The 21,190-nt window shown below is 47.3% G+C and overlaps 1 protein-coding gene across 1 annotated transcript; it reads right to left on the bottom strand.

Annotated features, from left to right (window-relative positions):
• Positions 1-4,466: 4,466 nt before the first annotated feature.
• On the bottom strand, positions 4,467-20,366 carry LOC136543031 (uncharacterized). Its single transcript, XM_066535606.1, has 7 exons — positions 19,946-20,366; positions 14,497-14,824; positions 14,213-14,405; positions 13,964-14,122; positions 13,294-13,584; positions 6,165-6,381; positions 4,467-6,061 (listed from the first exon to the last, which is right to left on the bottom strand). The coding sequence occupies exons 1-7, from the start codon at positions 20,364-20,366 to the stop codon at positions 4,542-4,544; spliced, it is 3,129 nt and encodes a 1,042-aa protein (XP_066391703.1). The 3' UTR covers positions 4,467-4,541.
• Between the last annotated feature and the right edge of the window lie 824 nt (positions 20,367-21,190).

Raw genomic sequence — 21,190 nt, 5'->3', positions numbered from 1 at the left:
CTAACCTGGTTGAAAGGATTCATCCCATCTGTGCTCAAAGCAAACCAAAGGTGCCTTACCTCTCCACCGATGTCCTTATAGAACATAGTATTGACAGTCCTCCAATCATGCCCATCAATGGGGTGCCTCATCATTGTATCTTTCTTACGCTCTTCGCCATGCCAGCGCAATAGCTTGGCTGACTTTGCACATGCAAACAGCCTATGCACCCGGGGAGCTATAGGGAAATACCAAACGACCTTTATGGGACCTCCTCTGGTCTTGGTACCCTCATCTGACGACCCTTCCTTGCACCGTGGAGCTTCACACTTGCGGCACTTGTCCAAGTCTTTGTATTTTTCTCCACGGTACAATATGCAATCATTGGAACACGCGTGGATTTTTTCAACCTCAAGGCCAATGGGGCAGATCATTTGTTTGGCCAAGTATGTCTTTTCTAGCAACTCATTTTTTTCTGGGAGCATTTTCCTTATTATACCTAACAACTGATCGAAGCCTTTATTGCTTAATCCGTTTGTCGATTTGAACTCTAACAGCATGATGTCGGCTTCCAGTTTGCTCATTGCACAATTCCTATACAATGGTGTTTTGCCATCTTGTCTCATTTTCTCTAGCTTTCTCAGCTGTCTTTCACTAAGACATCCGGTCTCTACATTACCTAGCAGCTGAGAAATGCCATTGTTATCCTCGGTGTCATCAGCTAGCGTGTTCCTAAACACATTATTAACTGTGGCCATAGGTTCCATGTTGACACTGGGTTCCTCGTTAGTATCGTGGATGGCTACATCAGGCATGTCCACATCATCATCGTTTTCCTGCAGAACATTCACATCAACCACGCCATGCATAGTCCATATCGTATAGTTTGGCATGAACCCCCTGGTAATCAAGTGCGATCGTATAGACTCAATTTGACGAAAGTTCCTATGATTCTTACAATCTTTGCATGGGTAGAAGACAGGGTTCCCATTCCTACCATGGGCTTTGGTATCGGTGATAAACTGGCTGACGCCATGCATATACCACTTGTTCGTTCGGGACAGATGCAACCACTCTCGATCCATCTCTGCACAAAAAAATATTGAGACAGCAATTACAAAGAATTAATAAGAAATCGAGCTTCATGAACAACAATTGTAGCTCGAAAGTACCATTTTTGGAAAACATTATTGTACACTAATTATTGAAAAATTGAAATTGGTAGCCCCGGCCCTGTAAATTGAAAATCGTAGTAAAAATAATTATTACACAATATTGAAGAACAACTATTCTACTCTACTTCTAAGAACTAATTATAGCATCACATACTAACAATGATGATCTTGACCACCATAGAATAATTAGCTAGGAATTTAAATGTGTTCATAGACACCAACCTTTTGAATGATGGATTCACCATAATTTGAGCCTTGCACAAATGTCCAATTGGAAAAGTGCTCTTTAGAATGGAGAAAGAACTAGAATGAGAATTAAGCAATGTAGCCATCAAAACGAAGCTAATTAAGCAACAAAATCAAATGAGTGGATGTTTGTTACAAACCTTAAAGCAAAAAGATCAAGCCATTCTTTAAAATCCAAGCACTAGCTTCATGGTGAAGAGCAGCCGCAACAATGGAGGGAAGGGTCCAAATGCACGCCTCTGTTCTCGGGATGGAAGAGAGGAGGAAGAAGAGGACGACTGCAGCCTTTTGTGCTGTAGGCTTATCACCGTCGGTTCTTGGCTAGAACCGACAGTGATAGAGCCCAATCACTGCCGGTTTGTGGCTTCAATCGGTAGTGATGAGTGACCGCCAAAACACTGTCGGTTCAAACCACAAACCGGCAGTGATGAGGTTCTTCACTGCCGGTTTTAGCCCAGCACCAATCATTTTTTCATTTTCAAGCTAATAACCGGCAGTGAAGGTACATCACTGTCGGTTCTCACAAATCCAGCAGTGATGAGGCCGGCAGTGATGTGCAAATCTGGCATAGTGACTCCTACTCATATAATCATATTTTTCTTTTAATTTAGGTGTTAGAATCTTAGAATGTTACCTAAGAAATATTTGCCAGGATCTCCGGAAAGAAAACAAAAAAAACTAGAAGATCAATTTATTGAATCTTAGAAGGTGCTATACATAAGTGGACACTATTGATCTTGATACCGTCCTTGATGATTCTGCATCAAGAAGTGCCCGAAGAAGTATCTTTTTATGAGAAGCAATGGATATTATGAAGTTCTATTCTTCCTTGTGGTAATCATATTAGTTTTAGTCTACTTTTTTTCATTGTTCCTCGATAACTATCAAACATGTTAAATTAAAAATATATCACTGGATTTGTTTTTGCTTTGCAACAAAAATTAGCACCTATATATTATAAGATTTTATATGTGGTCTAGAGGGCCTTCACGACGAATTCGCCAGAGGGCCCTCAAAATTCTAGGACCGGCACCACTACCGGACTCAGTGGCTTTGCTGAGTGCCAGGGGCACTCGGCAAAGCCCAATTTGCACTCGGCAAAGGACACTCGACAAAAAATGGGTCGGTAAAGGTGTATTTGCCGAGTGTTTTTTGTCGGGCACTCGGCAAAGCCTTTGCCGAGTGCGGGAAAAAATGGAAAAAAATGGAAATTTTTTTAATCGGTGGAGGCCCCCACCGGCCAACGCCTGACCATCTCCAGCATTTTTTTGCGTAAATTTCGCAGCAACGTGGCCGACGAGATTCGAACCCACGACCTCCCCCTGCGCGCAAACCTCCTCTACCACTACACCACACTGCCACTTGTGTCAGGATTCCGTTTTAGTTTCCAACAAATTATACTAAACCGAGTGTAAATTGCTTGTTTGAGGCCCTAAACGAATTCAAATAAAAAAGTTGTAAACTACAAAGTTTCATAACTTTTCGAGATCTACACTTTTAGTTTAGGAAGTTTTTTCATCCGAGGTCATTTACAAAATTTGAATTTCAAAATTTTGAAATTCAAACGCAATTTTGCATGACAAGATGATTTCAAATCAAAAAGTTGCCAACTACAATGTTTCATAACTTTTCGAGATCTACAGAGTTTATTTTGGTTGTTTTTCCATCCGAGGTCGTTTGAAAAATTCAAATTTTAAAATTTTGAAATTCAAACATAGTTTTGCATGACAAGATGATTTCAAATCAAAAAGTTGACAACTACAATGTTTCATAACTTTTTGAGATCTACAGAGTTTATTTTGATTGTTTTTCCATCCGATGTCGTTTGAAAAGTTCGAATTTTAAATTTTTGAAATTCAAACACAGTTTTGCATGACAAGATGATTTCAAATAAAAAAGTTGACAATTACAAAGTTTCATAACTTTTCGAGATATACAAAGTTTATTTTGGTTGGTTAGTCATCTGTTCATTCGACATGGTCGTTCTAACATTGTTCACAAATCTTATATATCTCTCTTGTAGTTTCATAAACTACAAGAGAGATATGTTAGATTTGTGAACAAATTTACTTTCACTTTGTCATATGAAGAAAAGACCAAAACAAACATTGTACATCTTGATGAGTTATACAACTTTGTAGTTGAAACTTTTTCATTTGAATTAATTTACTACTTCAAAATGTGCTTTGAAATTTTCTTTGCCGAGTGTAAAAAAAACACTCGGCAAAGAGCTTCTTTGCCGAGTGTCAAAAAAAAAAACACTCGGCAAAGAAGCTTTTTTGCCGAGTGTCAAAAAGAACACTCGACAAAAACGTCTTTGTGGAGTGCCCGAAAAACAACACTCGGCAAACCACTTGACACTCGGCAAACAGCCGGTCTCCGGTAGTGCACTCGGCAAACAGCGGGGCAACAAGTCATGGGTTCGAATCTCCGTGGAACAAAGAGTACCATGGAAACGTGCTGGGTTCCCATTAATTTGCTACAATTTATTGTTTCCTAGCTCCATGATATTGGCTGCAATAGCGCCGGCCGGTCCCGCCAACGCTGTCATGCACGCTGGCACGAGCTCGGTCGATAGCTGCTGCAATAGCGCCGGCCGGTCCCGCCAACGCTGTCATGCACGCTGGCACGAGCTCGATCGATAGCTGCTGCAATAGCGCCGGTCCCCATTTTGGTAACAGATAGATAATGCATGACTCTATCATGCAGCTGCCGCACGTACGTTATTCGCTGCTTTCATTGCCGGCCATTGTCTATCTATTACAATTGCCAATGGGGCATGTTGTTGTCTCTTAATCAGTTTGGTGTGCATGTTTCTTTTTTGGATATCTAGCTGATACTATTTGTGACTTTGTGTGGCACCAAACGCCCATATACGTACTTATAATCACCCAAGCCATATCATACACTTCAAATTTTGCCGCATTTGTCCCCCGTGGCCACCAGTCACCCAAGCCCATACCATACAGTTCAAAGGCGCCAAGGACAGCAGGTGGAGTTGAAAAGAGTAGCATTCGTCAGCTCCTTCTCCCAGATCAACTATGCAAAGTTGTAGAGCCAATGCTAAAAAAAAAACTCCATCATAGTGAAGCAGAGCTGTACCAAACGAAACCTAAAATTAACACCATCACGCCACGATATCTAATCAAAAAACTTGACCCCATCCTTGAAATCCTCGCAGACCCCGATGTGGCGTGCTAGGCCCTCTATGTCCATGGGCTTGCCTCGGCACTCCATGCCCTGTGGCGGCTTGAGATTGCATGGCTCCATGGACACAGCACGCCGGCATGGTATCTCAGGGACCTTGTGGTCGAACGCGGTGAGCAGGATCACCGGCCGAACGCCGGCGAGACTGCTGCTCACGTACCCGAATGTGGAAAGCCCGGACGTGAGTAGCGCCTCGGAGAAGCTGAGCAGGTAGATCTCTGCGAGGGCCCTCTGGTTGTGCGCCAAGTTCTGGGTCGCTTGCCGCTCCTCGTGTGTCCGCTGGAACACGCCCACCCTCGCGCCGGTGCCCTTCGCTGCGTGCTGGTCGGAGTACCTCGACCTCAGCCTCTTATAGTAGTCTCCGTACAGCGACGCGATGAAGATGGCCGTAGAGTTGTTGGAGCCACTGCCATAACCATGGCCACCGGTCGCCACAGCCTCGTCATTGTCAGCGTCGGTTTCCGGAAGTATGTGCTCCTGCCTGGAGCACGCGAGGATCTGGTTGTGCATGTCGTCGGCCGAGATGGAGGTGAAGCTGAACATCCTGATCTGCACGCCAATCCTCCACGACGCCGAAGCCAGGTACAAGTGGTAGTACCTAGTGACCATGCTCCACACGGGGTTGGTCGGGTGGAGGAGGTACCGGGACAGGATGTGGTGCACGCTCTCCTTGGCCGGGAACAGCCGCCTGAGCTCGTCCTGGAACTCGGCCACCGTGTACAGAGACGGCGCGAAGTAGAGGTCGCTGTACAGCAGCAGCCAGTTGACCTTGGCGAGCACCAGCTGGTGCTCCCCGCAGAAGAAGAGCAGGTCCTTGAGCTGCCACCCTAAGCTCAGGTACACGTACGGCGGCACGCCCGCCGTCGCGTTCGCAGCAGGGCCGATCACCTTGGCGTCGAGGAGCCTCGTGTACGACTTCTCAATGTCCTGCCCGACGCCGAGCAGGTTGGTGACGGGGAACCGCATGTACTCCTCGATGTCCTGTCCACGAGGCGGGACCAAGTTTGCGACGGGGAAGTCCACCACCGGGAGCTGCCACGTTGTGTCCGGGAACGGCTCGCAGAAGAGGTCGGCCGAGTCCGGGGGCAAGACAGCGAGGAGGATGCGGTCCGTCAGCAGCGCGTACAGGAAGCCGCTCACCATGGACAGCATGCGGTTGCCGAGGCCGTCGAATGGGAGCCACACGACGTAGTTGCACTCCATGCCCTCGGCGCTGCGGCCGGACCGGAGCTGCTCGACGGACTTGACGTAGAGCGGCGTGCCGGGGGCGCACTGCCGGTGCCGAGCCTCGTAGGCGCGTAGCTTGCGCTGGAGGTGCGGCGACGCCGCGTACGGGAAGTGCTTGTAGTACCGCCACGACTCGTACCGACTCCGGCACGACCGCCGGTCCATGCCTGCCGGGAGAAGCCCTCCGAGGAGCTCGTCGCGGCCATGAGGAGTGTTCGTAGTCAGTGCTGGAGGGAGGTGACGACTGAGCTTATTTTTGTGGATATGCTATAGAGTGCTAGCATACACAACACGGGAATGACAATGACATGGACATGCACGAGACCGTACCTGCTGTTCCATTGATCATGGCTGTCAGCTTGGCGACATCGATCTGCAGCCAGGCCGTTGACGAGTTGCTCTCTCGGTCGAGGACGAAGCACGCGAGGAGCAGCTGCGTCGTCAGGGTCAGGCTGCCAACGAGCAAAACCAGGCTGCGGCTGCATCGTCCCCTGCAGCGCCACTCGTCATCACCGTCGATCAGCTCTCTGTGCTGCGCGCGCATGGCCTACGACCGAAATGGAGATGGAGCTGCCTTTAATGGATATGCGGCCGGCAGCGTGCACCGGAGGAGTACAAGGTGGAGTTGGGCTTCCCGTTTCCTAGTGCGTGGTTGCACGAACTAACGCGGGAGATGGAGCTGCCTTAACTTATAGCCAAACATCACTATGTAAAAAAAACACATCACAGACGTACATTTAGGTACATCACAGACCGCCATAACGCGTCTGTAATAAGGCTTATTACAGACACACAAAAAACACGTCTGTAATAAGCACATACTACAGACGTGTGTTACTAATACGCGATTGTGACAAAAACGAACACGCGTCTATGGTGAGACGGTGGATATGTGGCTTTTTTACATAGTGCATTTAGCTTTATTTTTTTGCCTTGCTCAGCGAGCAGAATCCCTGTTCGTTTGTCTTATAATCCGTACTTTTTCAGCGAGCGAACATTATTTTTCTCCCACAAGAAATCAGCCAACAGTACTTTCAGCCATGGCTTATCAGCCAAGCGAACGAACCAGCGGTACGACATGCAAAAGACTGAACTAGAGACTATAGCGTCCTGGTCCACTTTGAACACCATCCATGCAATTAGACTAGTAAAGAACGAATGAACCGGCTGGTTCATTAGGAGGTGGTGATCCAGCCCGTTTTTTCCATATAAGCTGCAAATAAGACAAATAATATATCTTTTGATAATCATGACGAGCTCTTTGTAATGGTGCACTCCATTTTAGCATTTAAGATTGTTTTGCAACAACAAATATTTGAATTAAGTCATTGTTGCACAAATTCATAAAGTGCTCCATATATTATCTGTTCATATATGTATTTTTGGTGTATTGGGCTAAATAGTTGAACCTTTCAAGGTACTCCAGTATTATAGATAAGACCCATGCCTCAACTCTAGGAACTAATCTAATTTCATCTCATTATTGCACTCACGACTGTAATGCTGCATAAACGCAAGACAGAATTCATCCTAACTTGCTGACAAAGCCCGAACCGGCCTATCGGGCTAACTGGGAGATCGAGTCAATGGCCGAACACTATGAATATTTTTATAGATTAGAATGTTTTGGGAAATTTCTAGATTTTTTCAGAATTTTCCATTTTTTTTTAAAAAAATCTTTGTTTAAGCATATAGAGATATTTTTATGAGCTCCAAATATTTCATTTGGATTTGATGTTACCCAATCTATCTTCAGACTTTTTTCAGAACTTTTAAAAGCTGAGATATTTTCTGTGGTTTAAAAACTTTATCAAGTATTTACCAAATTGTTTTAGAATTTTTAAAAGTCAAAGATATTTTCTGTGGTTTAAAAACCTTATTTATTTGTCAAATTTTTAACTAAAAGAAGGATAAATCCACCCTCAAACCCCTCCAAATCAGGGCAGAGATATAATTTGAATTGTTTTGAATGTTCAATGGAGTAAAATGTTCTTATTTTGAATTTGAAGAGAAAAATCAGACTACACGGAATGTACTTTTCCGCTTGGCCTGCTCGGATGGAGGCACAGAGGTTGAGGGGTGGACTCTGGTGTGCATGTCCGGTGAGAAATTTTGGTGGCGTACCGGTGTGCTATGGAGTTTGTTGTGGTCTTCTGCTCTAAAAACCCATCCTTTAGACGGCTCATGTGCTCACTTGTGGAGTAGGTTTGAGGCAGTGTTTGGTAGAGCTCCACGAACAACTCTGCAGCTCCACATACCAAGTCTCCTGTCGAGCAGCTCCACGAGCAAAGCTCCAAAAAACACACTCTCTAGACCTCCGGAGAGAGAGAAGGATTTGAAAACAGTAACTTTGGTCGGCTCCTTCTCACTCCCGTGGGCCCAGCGTGTGCCTGTGGTTGGATCTGCCCTAGGGCATGCCTAGGCGAGGCCGGTGTGCGGAGGCAGATGATGGCACAGCAACGTGGGGAAGCATGGTGGGGTCAGGAGGAGGTGGGGCGAGGACGTGGCTACGTGGAGAGAAGGCAGGGCGAGGCCGCGACGGCGTGGGGAGGAGACGGACTGACATGGCCTATGTGGATGTGGAGGCAGCATCGGCCCAAGTGTGGAGGCGATAGGCAGAGGGAGAAAGGCGTGTCACACATGGGGAGGAGAAGACGAGTTCGGTCGTTCCTCACTCGGATAAGGAGAAACGATGCCCTGTTCGTTTCGCTGAAAAGCTAGGGTGAAAAGTGTTGTTCGTTGATTTGTTGTGAGAGAAAAACTCTATACCATGGCTGATAAATTAAAGGAAAAAAGAACAAAGATAAAGAATAAATAGGGCATTATATACATTTGATGCTTTTTAAGGACCAGAAGGAGTTATTTTATCAAACATTTTTCAAACGAGAAAAACTAGAGCCACACAGTGTTGGTCCACCATAGAAGCCACAGCTCAAGTGTTTCACTAAAGCTGGAGGTCTACAAAACTGACCCTAAAGTGGGCCACAATTAAAGAAACGTCGAACGTCTCCATCTTTATGTGGTGGTCTATTTTTTAGTTAACTGCTGAAGTTTTAAGTGTACTTTTGGCTTTGAAGAAGGCTTTTTAAAGAAACCAGGTGCGGAGCCTTTCCCATATCGACCCTAAAAAAACCAATTAATAAACCCAATCAATCACTCGTTATTTTTCTCTCTTGTGTACGTCATCAAATAAGCGTTCCGTTCTCCTCTGAATGTGGAGAGACAGAGACTGTACTTACTTCAATCCTATCATTGTGCACATGGCAGAGACGGTGTTCAGTGAGCCCTTGTTCAAGAGGCCATGGAACATGTATTTGAGAGGTCGGCAAAGTTGCCGATGGTAGACGCCGCGCTGCTTGGCTGCAGGAACACGTGCATACATGTTCCCACGTGGAGGACATGGAACTGCAGGCTCGACAAGCGCAGGCGGTACATGCAGGTCAGGAAGAGACCAGCCAAGGGGTTGAAGCGCATGCAAACCACAGACCTTCTAAGAGTCTGTCCACATCTCTCATCTCATATGCTGGCTTGAACGCGGGTGATGTTGCAAAATTTGAATGGTTTTGAGATTGTGCCAGCAAGTTTGTGATTGATGTGGAGTCTGGGCGTTCACTCCGGCACTACACCTTTGAAAACCCTATTGTCAGACTCAGATACCATGTTGAAGGAAAAACTTCTCTGGTATCAGCTAGAGCAAGGAAACCAGCTACAGAGTTTCTACATATGGCCCACATATTCCCAAGAGCGATGCCGGCGGACAAGGCGCCGGGACCGATGGCTTTACTGGGGTCTTCGAAGTTGCATCATACTTTAAATATTCACCACCTATTGTAAGTGGTATAAATCAAATTAGTTTTCACATGTGGTATTTCTAAACTGATATCATCATGTTGATTTCACTTTGGTATTTATATGCTTTCTCCATGCATTATATAGATTAAACTCCCTTGAGCATTAATTTGTCAATTATGCATAAACTACATTATTCATCATATGTATGTATATATTTAGGGAAGCTTAGTCTATTTAATGTGAGAGTCAAATTTTGTGACCTATTCCACTCCACATATAAAGGATCACAAAGTTTTGACCCTCCCTTGTGCTACTAATGTCTTATTTTTCGGTGTTTGATTCCAAAGGGGAGAATTTATAGGAACAAAAGGAAGCCTGATCATAATAATTTATAAGTGGTAATGGTCCAAAAAAGGAATGATAGTGGATTATGGAGTTAGGGAGAGGCTTAAATCCATAAAGCCACATGTGGACATTTGCAAGGGCAAGATAAGTTTCCAAAGATGTTTACATGTGGTATCTTTTAGCATCATATAACCTTGCCCTTTGCATTGCATCCTAGCAAGTAAATAGTTTTTAAATTCTAAAAAATTTATTATTTGCTTGTTTTGGTCGTGTTGTCATTAATCACCAAAAAGGGGGGGATTGTAAGAAAATGGACCCTAGGCCCATTTACTTTGGATTTTGATGTTTGATGACCAACACAACCAAATTGGACTAATGAATTTGCAAGTAATTATTTTGTAGTTCAATAGGGTGCAAGACGTGACTTGGACGAAGACGGCATGATGATCCCACGATTAACACCATAAACAAGACCCTAGAAGCACAAGAGAAGACCCAAGGTATCAAGCAAAGTCCAAGCACGAAGATAGAAACCAAGCCGGACGCAAGATCGCGAAGAAACAAGCTTCACAGAGGTGATCGGACGCGGCCCTTATTGCGACCGGACGCGTCCGATCAAGATGCTCGGCAACGGCAGCGTCAGCAGCAGCGACCGGACACTGAGGATTCAAGTGACCGGACGCAACTATGGCACTGTTCACTGTCGCAGCAATAGCTTAGCACTGACCGGACGGTGGAGGGTGATCGACCGAACACAGGAACTGCAGCGTCCGATCGAGTCCAGAGAGGTTCCAGAGCGGCGCCAGCGCGACTAGATGCGTCCGATCGACAGTGACCGGACTCAGCTCTGAGTCCGATCAACGCGCTAGCTTCAACGGTCGGGACGATCGGACATGTCCGATCAGGATGATAGCAGCGTCCGGTCAGTAGCAGAAAGGTGGTTTCGTCCCGAACGACTACTTTATCAGTGGGGCTTATAAATAGACCCCCAAACCGGTCATTTGAGAAGAGTGGAGCTGAGGAAACATACCAAGGATGTTGATACATCATTTTAGTGATGTCCACTTGCATAGTACTTAGTGATTCATTAGGTGATTAGAGTATGTGCTTTGCGAAGTGTTTAGGTTGATTAGACCACCGCTTATGCACTTGCTCTAGGTTTAGGCCTAGTGTTTAGTGAGGTTTACATACCTTTTACCACTTGGTGCTTGCGCGCACTATTGTTGTACATTGGAGGGGTTTGTAGTCTTGCGAGATCACACCAACCGCGTTTGTGGTGTGGCCGCCACCATGTACCGAAGGGAACAAGGCCCGCGACGGTTCGGATAGTATAACTCCTTTTGCGGTAGAGATAGCAACACACTAGCAAAACCGCAGTTGCACATTTAGATAGTTTATCTTTTGCATAGGTTTTATTAAGAATAGAAAAAGAAGGCATAGTTTAGAGTTAGAGTTTTAAGTTGACTAATTCACCCCCCCTCTTAGGCGTCACGGTCCCTTTTGTAACCCTATCGTCAGGCATCTCCCTGAGGCCTTGGAAGCAAGGGAAAGGTATACTTAGGGATGGAAAACCCTCCGTGGATAACTAAATGAGTTATTATTCAAATAATATCTGCCATGAATTTTTCACTCTGTAAAAAGTCATGGTTTGTAAGTGGATTTGAGTTTAAAAAGATGGTTGAAGCAAGGAAACCTGCTACGATATTTCTTCATATGCCCGACGTAATCTGATGAGCGTGGCATGGAGGCTTCTTTCTGTTGTCGGCACCAATCGAGGATAGCCCAATGACCAAAAACTGCTTCTTTCTGTGACGGGAGAATAATTTAAAATAAATAAAAAATTACTGCCAATTTAAGAGTCCGATGTATTGATTTAGAAATTACTGCCAGTTGATTTATTTTAAAATGGCAAATCACTACTGGATTAAGGCGCTTTGCCGGGTGCCGAATGCACCCGGCAAAGGCTACTTTGCACTCGGAAAAGCCTTTGCCGGGTGCAGCACTCGGCAAAGAGCCTCCGGCAAAAAATTAGTCGGCAAAGACTTTGCCGAGTGCAAACCCGGCAAAGACTTTGCCGAGTGCAAACCCGGCACTCGGCAAAGAAAAGTGGTCGTTACGGCGCCGGCTCCGTCATCCCTTGCTTTGCGGGGTGCCATGTCAGAGGCACCCGGCAAAGATTTTTTTAATTTTTTTTTTCAAATTTTCTTTGGCAGGTGCCGTGCCGGGAAGCACCCGGCAAAGATTTTTTTTATTTTTTTTTATAATTTCTTTGCCGGGTGTCGCACCGCGGGGGCACCCGGCAAAGAGTTTTTTATTTTTTTTCGTAATTTCTTTGCCGGGTGCCAGGTCATGGGGCACCCGGCAAAGAATTTTTTTTTTGAAAAAACTTTGCCGGGTGCCCTGGCCCTGGCACTCGGCAAAGCTGGGAATTCCTTTTAGAATTCCCAGCTTTGCCGAGTGCTAGGGTCAGGGCACCTGGCAAAGCCTCAAAAATTAATTTTTTTTATTTTGTTTTTTGATTCTATAATCACAAACACAGCATATAAAAGATATATATCACATCTGAAGCATCACAAAGACAATATAGCATATATATATCACATCCATCTCATCACAAACTCAATCCCACACATATATATCACATTGCGAATACAATACCTCACATACACGACATCACAAACATAATAGGTCCAATTACCATCGAAACAAGTCGATAGTGGATCACAGTGCATCACATGTCCATCAAGCGGTGAAAAAGAGATACTAACTAAAGGTGGGGAGGAAACTGAGTGCCTGGTGAAGGAAACCCGGCACCGCCTGCTTGCGCCTGAGATGGGTCATTCGAACCCGCCGATGGAGGCTGCATAAAGGACAAGATATTCAGGCGCTTAGAGTGGGTCATCTAATGAAAGCACTAGTCGAAGCAATATGGATTCATACTCACTGGACTAGCTACAACTGGCGGCGGCGCTGGAGCGAACATCGGCACAGGTACACCGTTCACTTGCCCAAAGTTCTGCAGGAACATCGTAATCTCCGCCAGCTGCTTGGCCTGTCTCTCCCGCTCGGCCCGCTCGGCCACCTCGGTCCTCGCCGCCAGGTCCCGCAGCTCCTGAGCCATCCTTTCGTTATCGGCCTGCAACATTTCAATCGAATGTTTTAGTAATGTAAAGGTAACTAAGTTATGTAAAGATCAATGTACGAAGAGTTAAACTGGACTAACCTGGAGTGCGTCGACCCGCTGCTGTGAAGGGGACGGCCATTGGCGTATGGCCGGGCCTCTGCTCGGGGTACTTGCTCGGATCTGGGAGAGGGAGGAAACAGAGCCAGACTCGAGGGTGCCATCGCCAAGACAGTACCGCCCATGCTTCTTGCCCTGTCCGATCCTCATGACAGGCGTGCCATCAATGTCGTCGGTGCTCGGATCCCAGTCTGGCCCCTGGACCGACCTTGCGTCCGACGCGTAGGAGCTGATGCGGGTGTGGGCGCTCGGGTTGCTGTACGACTCGGGTGGGTCATCCGGGCTGAAGGTGACAACGGAAGTCGCCTTTCCCTTGCGGGCCAGTCCATACGCCATGAACGTGGACAAAGGCTGGACACCATGCGACGCCGACTGCGAGAAAGACAACAAGATGATTAGAAGTAACATGCAGAATGGAGCGTCAGAATACTAAAAATGAATTCACATACCCAAGCTTGCTTGTACGCGCCGAGGCTGCGGCTGCCTTGGTGGTGTGTGGGGCCTGTCGCCTACAAAGCTCGCTCCCGGTGGGCTTCGTGTTCCTGGATATAACCCTCTGTGAACCACCTGTCCACGATCATCTCCCAGCAGTCGGCAAAGGACTCGCACCACCATGGAATCATCTACATGTCATAAAGAATTTGAGATGTAAGACGACCAAATGAAAGCTACTTAATATCAAAACGAATTAGTATTATTCTTCTTCATTTACCTCAATGTACTATTCCCGGGTCAGAGGCATCTGTCTTGCCTGTGTCTTGCTGACTTTCTGACCAAGTCGCGCGGCGTAGTACTTGATGATGCAAGTGAGGCGCTCCTCGTAGTGCATGTCGCTAATGCGTTTCCTGGCACTTTTCACCAAGTTCTTCTCCGCCCTCTCCTCCTGTCCCTCTTCACACCTGAAAAAAGTCTGCAGACAGACACAATGTATCAATTCATTATGTCAAAAAGTGTCAAATGAATGCGATGTATTGATCAAAGTTGTGCGAACGAGACTTACCCAGAACTCTCTCCTGACCCGCTCCTGCTTGTCTTCATAATCTGCGTCGGGGGCAGATTTGTAGTGGTCCCACGATTTGGCCGGCCCCACAGTCCCCTTGTGCGTGACAATGCTGGGGTAATAGTGCCTGCACAGAAGCCCTAAGATGTGGTTGGGGTTGCATGAGTCACCAGGCGACACAACCTCCCAGTGCCTGCACAAGTCATTAACAAACATTATTAGATTCTCTGACAATTTTCAACAGGTTATATGAAGTAGCTGTGATTAAATCTAAAGTTAGTTACCTATCCCCCTGGGGGCGGATCACTGGGCGTAGGGGAGGAAGTGGAGGCCCAGGGAGTTTTGAGGGACCTCGCAAGTAGGGGCTAGCCGCAGCAGAGGCAGTGGAACTACTTCCGGCCTCGCCACCCTCCTGTGCCTCTCCCTCGCTGTCCGTCGCCCGAACCTCGTCCGTCGCCAGAACCTGCTCGTCCTCCGAGGAGTCCGTGGTCCGGCGCTCCTCTGGCACGTCACGCGGCCTGACTAGAGGAGGCTGGCCCCTCCTGCTGCCGCTCCCGCTGCTGCTGCTCCTGGCCCTCTGCCTCCTCCCGTCCGATGCGTTCTCTCCGGCATCTGCATCCTGACGTGCTCTCTAGTACCTCGAGTTCACGTTCCTTGGCCCACTGCCGCCCGCCATCTTTGCTCAATCACCTGCATTTAAAAAGAAACAAACAAGACATCATTACATGTATTAGAAATAGATGCTAAGTAAATAAACAAAACACGATTACAAAATAACATAGTATTACATGTATTAGAAGTAATCATCATTATTGGGATTATCTGGATCATATATCTCGTCATCACTATCAAAATTGTCCAAATAAACAAGACTGTCCGAAGGTTCAATGTTGCCTTCATCGTCATCATCTAAATGTAATCGCTCAAGCATTTCTATGTCCTTGGCATTTTGCACCTCATCTCCTTCTTCCTCGTCATCAACCCTTTCATTGTCTACTTCCATTCCAATCGCCTCGGTTAAGTCTATCACCAACCTCCCTTGTAGCCCATCTTCTTGATAGAACTCTCCATCATATGTGTTTGGGTTGAAGTTGTAATCTTCATCGTTTGGGACAGCTAGTCTACCATGTGGCGATACCTGGTGCACAATAGACCAACCCTGAAGAGCCTTGTTGCCTTGGCATGCGTATGACAAATAATAAACCTGCACGACCTAATCCGCCACAATAAAGACATCTTTTCCTTGATAGATGGAATCGTGTCGAATCTCGACTTGACCAATATTAGGGCTCTGTTTCATTAGTCGAGGATTGAACCAGTGGCATTTGAACATGACGAGACGAAGAGGTTTCGAACCATAAAATTCAAGTTCATAGATATCTTCAATTATGCCATGATACTCGAGGCCATCAGTGCTGGGAGTACAAACTCCGCTGTTTGTGGTTTTTCGATGGGGCCGAGCTCGCTCGTACCTTCTTGTGTGAAAGCGATATCCATTCACATCATAACCTGAATAAGCTTTCACCTTACTGTCGAAGCCATTTGCAACTTGTCTCAACTCCTTACTCATAGTTGCATCGGTTTGGGCCTGCAAGCGCAAGAAGGAAAGATTGCCGAACTAAGTACGTGAAACTTGGAATCTTGAACTAGGTACGAGGTAAATTGGACAATACCTTTGTTTTGAACCAAGAAATGAAATCGGGCCTCTCTGCTCCTGGACCCCGTGAAAGAAGGGTGTCGGTTTGCCGTGGGGTAGGATCCCTTGGTTGATGCCAGGATACACGAATAAATTCCCTGTGCAAACGAGAAAGAATCAGTTGGATGCAGAATAGTGACAGCATATTTAAACAAGTTCTTTGAGAAATTACTCAATGAACGACTTCACCTCGGGTAGGTTGTGGAACACATATAGCATGATCATGCACCACTCTTCATTTTCCAACCTCTTACTGGTCGATCCACTTGACCTGCCGAGTTGCCCTTGGAAAAGGCTAAGGTTGGATTCATTCTCGTCAACATTGTAGCGAGGGAGTGGATTATGCACGCTAGGAAGGTTCTCTGTGTAGTATAGCTGTGTGAAGTTTGTCACCTCCTCCAGAATGGAAGCCTCAATTTTGGCTTTATTTCTACATTTTTTGCGAACGGCCTTCAGACATCTCTCGATTGGGTAGCACCAATAGGCCTGCACGGGCCCCCCCATATGTGCCTCATACAGGAGGTGCACAATCAAATGCTGCATCGACAAGAAGAAGCCAGGTGGAAAGATCTTCTCCAACTTACAAAGCAACTCAGGTGCCACTTTCTCCAAGTTTGCAACCACAGTCCGAGATAGCTCCTTGGCACAAAGCTGGCGGAAGAAATAGCTCAACTCTGCCAGCACTAGCCAGAGATGCTCAGGAACGTAGCCTCGTACCATCGCCGGAAGAAGCCGCTCAATCCATACGTGGTAGTCATGACTCTTCATGCCGTTGACTCGCATAGTGCCTAAGTTCACTCCCCTGCTCAGGTTCGCTGCATACTCATCAGGGAACATTAACACCTTGATCCATCGTAACTTCCCTCCTCTGTTCGGGTTTCAAGACGAAATCGGCCTTAGGCCTTTTCCAATTCTTGCCGTTTGCAGGAGGCCGCATCACTTGCTGTGGTCTATCGCACAACGTCGCTAGGTCCACTCTAGCCTTAGGGTTGTCCTTAGACTTGTCAGTGTCCATGAGTGTTGCCCAAAGTGCCTCAGTGTTATTCTTTTCAGTGTGCATTACATCAATGTTATGGGGCAGTAGAAGGTCATCGAAAGAGGGGAGCCTCGTCAAGCCGGACTTATGAGTCCACATGTGTTGCTCACCATATCCCACAAAACCACCTTCTTCATTGGGCAAGAGAGCATCTATCTGAGCATGAACCTCGGCACCAGTCTTCAAGTGCGGTCTAGGGTCCGTGACTGCGACACCTTTCCTGAAGTTCTTGGTGTCCTGTCGGAATGGATGGTTGGAATCTAGGAATTGACGATGTTGATCGAACAATGAATACCTACCACCCTTCTTCAACCAAATGAACCTCACAGCTTCCTGGCATATTGGGCATGGGAACTTCCCGTGAACACACCAGGTGCTGAATAACCCATACGCCAGGAAGTCATGCATGGAGTACTGGTACCAGACGTACATTTTGAAGCTTTCCTTTGTAGCTCGGTCGTATGTCCATACCCCTTCATTCCAAGCTTTGATCAACTCATCAATCACAGGCTCCATGAACACACCCATCTTACTCCCTGGGTGCCCGGGAATTATCAATGTCAAGATCACGTTATGTCGTTGAAAGGCGACGCCAGGGGGGGAGATTGAGGGTGATAACAAACACGAGCCAACATGTGTAAGGGGCAGACATCATGCCATAAGGATTGAACCCATCTGTTGCCAGCGCGACACGTACATTACGAGCCTCATTGGATTTCAAATGATGCTTGTCATTAAAGCTGGTCCAGGCTTCACCATCAGATGGATGCACCATCTTGTTGGGATGGTAGCGTTTGCCATTCTTATGCCACGTCATCTGTTTCACGGTTTCCTCGGTCATGAATAGCCTTTGAATCCTCGGCACGAAGGGAAGGTGCCATAGGACTTGGGCGGGTATCTTAAGCTGGGTCTTCTGGCCACCACCGTCACCAGACTCTACCTCTAGGAACCTGGAGGCTTTACACTTCGGATAGTACTTTGCCTCCTTGAGTTCTTCCCGAAATAGGACACACCCGTTCGGACAAGCATGTATCTGCTCATATGGCATCTTTAGTGCTTTAAGGAGCTTGTGTGCCTCGTACATGGTCTTTGGCAACACGTGGTTTTTTGGAAGCAGGGTGCCAACCACGGCCAACACCTTATCGAAGCCTTCTCGACTCTAGTTTAAATCGGACTTCAACCCCATCAAGCGACTTATGGCATCCAGCTGGGAGACCTCAGAATGAGCGTGAAGGGGTTTCTGTGCCGAGTCCATCATGTACTTGAACGCATCTACGGCTGCCTGCATCTCCGCCTCCTCACGTCCTTCAGCAAACTATGCTTGGTGAACGTCATCTACCATGTCTGCTACCCCAGCATCAGCATCGAAAGCCTCGACGCGTTGTCTCACCACCTCCTCTCTCATACAATCGGCTTCACCATGGTGGACCCACCGGGTGTAGTTCGGCGTAAACCCATTCTTGTGCAGATGTGTACCCATGAGTTCCTTGTCTAGCATTCTCCTATTACCACACTTGCTACAGGGACACAAAGCCATTTTTGGGAATTTTGCGGCCTTGCCAAATGCACGATTCAAGAAACGATTGGTCTTCTGCATCCATTCATAGCTGGCATCACCCTGACTTGTCCGGCCCGTGTACATCCACTGACGGTCCTCCATCCTCTAGCATATATAACATCACCACAGGTGACCATCAATTACATCTACGCGGTGTCCCTACTCTCTAATAGGTGAGGATAGGTCCTAATCCCACCTGCGGATGCGTAGATGAGGTTAGTTTCCATGCTCCGCTCCTATCCGAGATGGAATTTCGGCAGCACCTCCCCGCTGTTCTCCCGATACACGTCCTGCAAGGGAGAGTGTGTATCCAGAGAACAACGGAGAGGTGATGCCGAAACACCGTCTCGAACTGGAGCGGAGCATGAAAACTAACCTCAACTACACATTCGCGGGCTGTCCAAAAAGCGTGGACAATCTGAAATAGATACGGTCGCAGATATGCAAAGGTCCGCATATCTCCGACCGTATCTCTTTCGAACGGGAGACACCTAACTAGGTTACGCAACCAAAAACCACATACGGATAGAGGGGTTATACCTAGGGTGGCGGTGAGGTCCGAGTAGTGGGGCGGTGGAGAGTCGGTGTAGTGGCGAGTCATGCAGGAAGACCCGCAGCGCCGACGAAGACGATCGGGGTCGCCGAGTCCCTCCCACAGGTCCTCCTGCAAAAAGGGCAAAAATGGTTAGTGTCGACTCAAAATTTCGGCAGCACCTCCCCTGCACGGGGAGGTTCCCAAAACCTACAAAAAATATGACACGAAGGCCAACAACCACATATATACCAAACATGGCACGAAGGCCAACAACCACATATATACCAAACATGGACACGAAGGCCAACAACCACCAATATATCAAGAGGAGCCATGTACTTTAGTTCTCTTTCCATGCACATGAAAGTATTGAAGTAGTACAACAACAATTACTACTAACCCTACAACTACTACTAACACTACTACTAACAACTACTTAACTACTAACAATGCTAATAGTAAGAACTACTTAACTATTAACAACTACTACTACTAACCACTACTACTTACTAACTACTACTATTTACTAACCCTACAACTAACACTACTAACTACTACAACTAACACTACAACTAAAACTACTAACAACTACTACTAACACTACAACTAACTACTACTAACACTACTAACTACTACTACTACTAACACTATAAGGGTAGGGCTTACCTTGGCGGCAAGAACGGCAAGAGCGAGGGCCGGCGACGACGGCGGGGATGACCGCAGCAGCGCGAGGATCAACGGCCGGTCCGAACGGCGCGGGGATCGACAGGCGGTCGGGTCGGCACCTTCCTCTTCTTCCTCCTCCCCCTTCTCTTTCTTCCTCTTCTTCCTCCTCCCCTTCTCTTTTCTCCTCTTCCTCCTCCCCTTTTTTTTCTTCTTCTTCCTTCCTCCTCCCTTCTTCCACCTACCTCCTCTACTGCTGGCCGGCGGCGGGAGGAGCTCGGCGGCCAGACCACAGGCAGCCGCCCTCATCGGGGACGGCCGGCGAGGTGGGGCCGCGTGGCCGTCGCGGCCGGCGAGGCTGGGGCGCCGGGGCCAGGCAGGAGCGCCGGCCGAGCGCCGCCGGGGTCGTTGGGGCGGGGCCGCCGGATCCGGGCTAGAGCGCCGGCCGGCCGCCGGGGCGAGCGCCGCCGGGTGTGGGCGCGGCTCGCGCGGGCGCTGGGCCGCCGGTGCCGACGCCGCGTGGTCGCCGGGACTGGGTGGCAGAGCAGCGAGGCGTGGGAGACGCGCGGGCGCGGCGGAGCGCGGCGGCGGCGACTGCGGACCGCAGTCGCGGGGTTGGTCTGCTGGAATAGGATAGGGTTGGGACGGGCCAGCCTTTTTAGTCATGCGCCTTTGCCGGGTGCCAGGTGACGATGGCACCCGGCATAGATTTTTTTTAATTTTTTTTTAAATTTCTTTGCCGGGTGCCCCATGACCTGGCACCCGGCAAAGGCTTCTTTGCTGGGTGCCCTGGGTGGCACCCGGCAAATTATTATTATTATTTTGTTTTTTTGACCCCATTTTTTTGTGGGGACTTGCTACAGTAAATATATCCCTGTTTCAAAATTTGGGACAATTATGAGTTCTTTAACAATATTTCCTTAATTTTTCCCGTTTCATTGAATTTTTCCGACTATTCCAAATTTGAACTGCAGGTACATGAAATAATGGAATTTCGTCATTCAAAAAATAGTATTCATGATATTTAGGCTATGTCAAGGCCGTATGCAGGAAGTGGCATGAAATGTCGCGCATCATGTTGTCGTAACATGACGATGTACTCGCGGGGGAAGTTTATTTAAATTATATAAAATCCAAACGATGTCCGAAAATCACGAAACTTGTCGATGTGTCTTGTTATCACATATGGAGGCCCTGGTAAAAAATTGAGAAAGTTTTGAGCAAGTTGCGATGTCGGCTGCCTAAAACCCAGACATCTCCACATGTGATCACATGGAGATGTGTGGGTTTTAGGCAGCCGACGTCGCAACTTGCTCGAAACTTTCTCAATTTTTTACCAGGGCCTCCACATGTGATAACAAGACACATCGACAAGTTTTGTGATTTTCGGACATCGTTTGGATTTTATATAATTTAAATAAACTTCCCCCGCGAGTACATCGTCATGTTACGACAACATGATGCGCGACATTTCATGCCACTTCCTGCAT

The sequence above is a fragment of the Miscanthus floridulus genome, chromosome 3, assembly GCF_019320115.1.
Source record: "Miscanthus floridulus cultivar M001 chromosome 3, ASM1932011v1, whole genome shotgun sequence".
Taxonomy (NCBI): Eukaryota; Viridiplantae; Streptophyta; class Magnoliopsida; order Poales; family Poaceae; genus Miscanthus; species Miscanthus floridulus.
The sequence above is the reverse complement of the archived record's forward strand: the minus strand, read 5'-3'. Positions and strand labels throughout refer to the sequence as shown.